This window comes from Salvelinus fontinalis, chromosome 15, assembly GCF_029448725.1.
Source record: "Salvelinus fontinalis isolate EN_2023a chromosome 15, ASM2944872v1, whole genome shotgun sequence".
Lineage (NCBI taxonomy): Eukaryota > Metazoa > Chordata > Actinopteri > Salmoniformes > Salmonidae > Salvelinus > Salvelinus fontinalis.
Window position 1 is genome coordinate 8,059,250 of NC_074679.1, and position 4,451 is coordinate 8,063,700.

At 42.4% G+C, this 4,451-nt stretch overlaps 1 protein-coding gene across 1 annotated transcript in view; it reads left to right on the forward strand.

Annotated features, from left to right (window-relative positions):
* LOC129811365 (transcription cofactor vestigial-like protein 2) overlaps positions 1–4,111 on the forward strand; it is a 13,106-nt gene extending 8,995 nt beyond the window's left edge. Inside the window, exon 4 of the mRNA XM_055862609.1 lies at positions 2,741–4,111. Within this exon, the coding sequence (XP_055718584.1) occupies positions 2,741–2,784 (44 nt within the window). The 3' untranslated portion in view covers positions 2,785–4,111. The remainder of the gene's footprint in view (positions 1–2,740) is intronic.
* The last annotated feature ends 340 nt before the right edge of the window (positions 4,112–4,451 follow it).

Genomic DNA, 4,451 nt, shown 5'->3' on the forward strand with positions numbered 1-4,451 from the left:
AACCACAACAACAACCACAACAACCACAACAACCACAACAACTACCACAACAACAACCACAACAACAACCACAACAACAATAACCACAACAACCACAACAACCACAACAACAACAACAACCACAACAACCACAACAACCACAACAACAACCACAACAACCACAACAACAACCACAACAACAACAACCACAACAACCACAACAACCACAACAACAACCACAACAACCACAACAACCACAACAACTACCACAACAACAACCACAACAACAACCACAACAACCACAACAACAACCACAACAACAACAACCACAACAACAACCACAACAACCACAACAACAACCACAACAACCACAACAACAACCACAACAACAACAACCACAACAACAACAACAACAACCACAACAACCACAACAACAACAACCACAACAACAACCACAACAACCACAACAACAACCACAACAACCACAACAACAACCACAACAACAACCACAACAACAACCACAACCACAACAACCACAACAACCACAACAACAACCACAACAACCACAACAACAACCACAACAACAACAACCACAACAACAACAACAACAACCACAACAACCACAACAACAACCACAACAACAACAACCACAACAACAACCACAACAACCACAACAACAACCACAACAACAACAACCACAACAACAACAACCACAACAACAACCACAACAACAACAACAACAACCACAACAACAACCACAACAACAACAACCACAACAACAACAACCACAACAACAACCACAACAACAACAACCACAACAACAACCACAACAACCACAACAACAACCACAACAACAACCACAACAACAACCACAACAACCACAACAACAACCACAACAACAACAACCACAACAACAACCACAACAACAACCACAACAACAACCACAACAACAACCACAACAACCACAACAACCACAACAACAACAACCACAACAACAACCACAACAACCACAACAACAACCACAACAACAACCACAACAACAACCACAACAACAACCACAACAACAACCACAACAACCACAACAACAACCACAACAACAACAACCACAACAACAACCACAACAACAACAACCACAACAACAACCACAACAACAACCACAACAACCACAACAACAACCACAACAACAACAACCACAACAACAACCACAACAACCACAACAACAACCACAACAACCACAACAACAACCACAACAACAACCACAACAACAACCACAACCACAACAACCACAACAACCACAACAACAACCACCACAACAACCACAACAACCACAACAACAACCACAACAACCACAACAATAACCACAACAACAACCACAACAACAACCACCACCACAACAACCACAACAACCACAACAATAACCACAACCACCACCACAACAACCACAACAACAACAACCACAACAACAACCACAACAACAACAACCACAACAACAACCACAACAACAATAACCACAACCACCACCACAACAACCACAACAACAACAACCACAACAACAACCACAACAACAACAACCACAACAACAACCACAACAACAATAACCACAACCACCACCACAACAACCACAACAACAACAACCACAACAACCACAACAATAACAACCACAACAACAACCTCCTACAGCGTTTCAATAGTAGCCCTTTCTGCTGCAGCCACAGCCACCTGCGTGTCCATAATCCCACAGATTTGCAGTATCTGTTAACACTATGAACCTCAAACACTCCACAGGGTTATGACCTGACATTAGCGTTGGTAAGCTGATCTTTGAGCCTCTAGAAAGTATATTTATACTGATAAATGTGTCCCCGCCACCCCAATGAAATGTACTTTTCAATATCGTTTGTCAACGTGGCTTAGGACGAGATTGTTAGTCATTTCAGTTGTCATTGAGCTATATACTGTAGGTCACAGTTGTCATTGAGCTATATACTGTAGGTCACAGTTGTCATTGAGCTATATACTGTAGGTCACAGTTGTCATTGAGCTATATACTGTAGGTCACAGTTGTCATTGAGCTATATACTGTAGGTCACAGTTGTCATTGAGCTATATACTGTAGGTCACAGTTGTCGTTGAGCTATATACTGTAGGTCACAGTTGTCACATTGAGCTATATACTGTAGGTCACAGTTGTCATTGAGCTATATACTGTAGGTCACAGTTGTCATTGAGCTATATACTGTAGGGCACAGTTGTCATTGAGCTATATACTGTAGGGCACAGTTGTCATTGAGCTATATACTGTAGGTCACAGTGGTCATTGAGCTATATACTGTAGGTCACAGTGGTCATTGAGCTATATACTGTAGGTCACAGTTGTCGTGGAGCCGTATACTGTAGGTCACAGTTGTCGTGGAGCTATACTATATCGTGGAGTTATACTGTATGTGTCTTTGCTGCTGTTGTCTGGAATAAACAGGGAATTAGTGTCATCCACACACACACACACACACACACACACACACACACACACACACACACACACACACACACACACACACACACACACACACACACACACACACACACACACACACACACACACACACACACACACACACACACACACACACACACACACACACACTCCCCACATCAATGTCCTTACTATTTGCTTTGACCAATAAGCTGTTTGGATTAAAGAGCAGGACAAGCGTTTTGCCTCGTTCTTATTGTTTTCTTCTTTCTCCTTTTCCATCCCCAGGCCTCCAGCATCACAAGAAAGGGAAGGAGCTGTACTGGTTTTAACGACCCTCCTCCGTTGCCATTGACCAGCCATTACCAGATCCAATTTGGACCTCTGGAACTCTACCATTAAAGCGTCCCTTCCTCCCCCTCCTCCCGTCCCCTCGTCCCTCTTTATCCCTCACCCACTATCTCTTCGTCTCCCCTCGCCTCCCCCCAGGCCCACAGTGCCAGGCGAGAGGCTCCAGGTCGGCGTGTTTGCACTGTGGAGATAAGGACTCATAGGCTGGACTCGTGGAGAGCAGAGCAGAGAAAGATAGAGACAGAGAGAAAAGGGGTACAGCTTTGGTGACCTGTGTTCTGTGGCGTCTGGCCTCTCCTCTCCTCTCAGCTGTGTGGCTGCGGTAGCATAGAGACCGTTGGAGGCCACTGGCATGGTGCTGGCAACAGTGACCTGGTTTTGACAGAAAGGCAGAGGGGGTAGAGACTTCTTTTGGACACGGGGGGAAGAGCAAATAAAGATGGATGATATCTGGTAGCCTTGCTGTTACACTACACCCCCCTACTGCAGATCATCTTCTCTGTGTTGACACTGTATTCGTCGTCGTCCATATTATCTGGGTAATTATCTGCATGTAAACAAATGGACATGCGACCATCGGACTGGCTGTGTATGGATTTGGATTGTGACTGTAATCATAATGCTGTTAGGTTTTTAATGTGCATTTCTGAAATGTAATCTTCATTTGGCCAGCGCTCTGGAAATAATTCAGCTGTGCTTTCTTAAAAGATGGTTGAGGTACGGATGAGGAATGATTGAAGAATGGTTGAGGTACGGATGAGGAATGATTGAAGAATGGTTGAGGTACGAATGAGGAATGATTGAAGAATGGTTGAGGTACGAATGAGGAATGATTGAAGAATGGTTGAGGTACGAATGAGGAATGATTGAAGAATGGTTGAGGTACGAATGAGGAATGATTGAAGAATGGTTGAGGTACGGATGAGGTACGGAAGAGGAATGATTGAAGAATGGTTGAGGTACGGATGAGGAATATTTGAAGAATGGTTGAGGTACAGATGAGGAGTGATTGAAGAATGGTTGAGGGAGGCGACCATAAAGGTGTTTGATAGTATTGGTTTATATATGAACTCATATTTTAGTTAGCGGTTAGGGAAACACTACGTTAATTCAACAACATCAATCAGCCCAGCATATCAAACTGCTGATCAAGTATTTCATCATTTTAATGTGTTCCATTGATGTTACTGTCGTTTGTTTATACATGCCATTTTTTGTCGTTTTAAAAGTCGAATCTTAGTGTGTCCTTTCTCTTGCTTTTGTCAAGAAATAATATAATTATCAATAAATATTTTTATGGTAAATTCAGACTTTCTTTCACTATCTGTCTGGATTTCTTTGAGTGATTATAACACTTATTTATTATTGATCATTAAATGGACCAATTATTTCATTATTATATGGACCAGTCAGCATAAAGTAAAAAGTATGAACCCAGAGGCAAAACTGATAGCAATGATATCATCAGCACGTCTGGTTGTAATGATATCATCAGGACGTCTGGTTGTTAACTAACTGGTTGTAATGATATCATCAGGACATCTGGTTGTTAACTAACTGGTTGTAATGATATCATCAGCACGTCTGGTTGTAATGATATCATCAGCACGTTTGGTTGTAATGATATCATCAGGACGTCTGGTTGTAA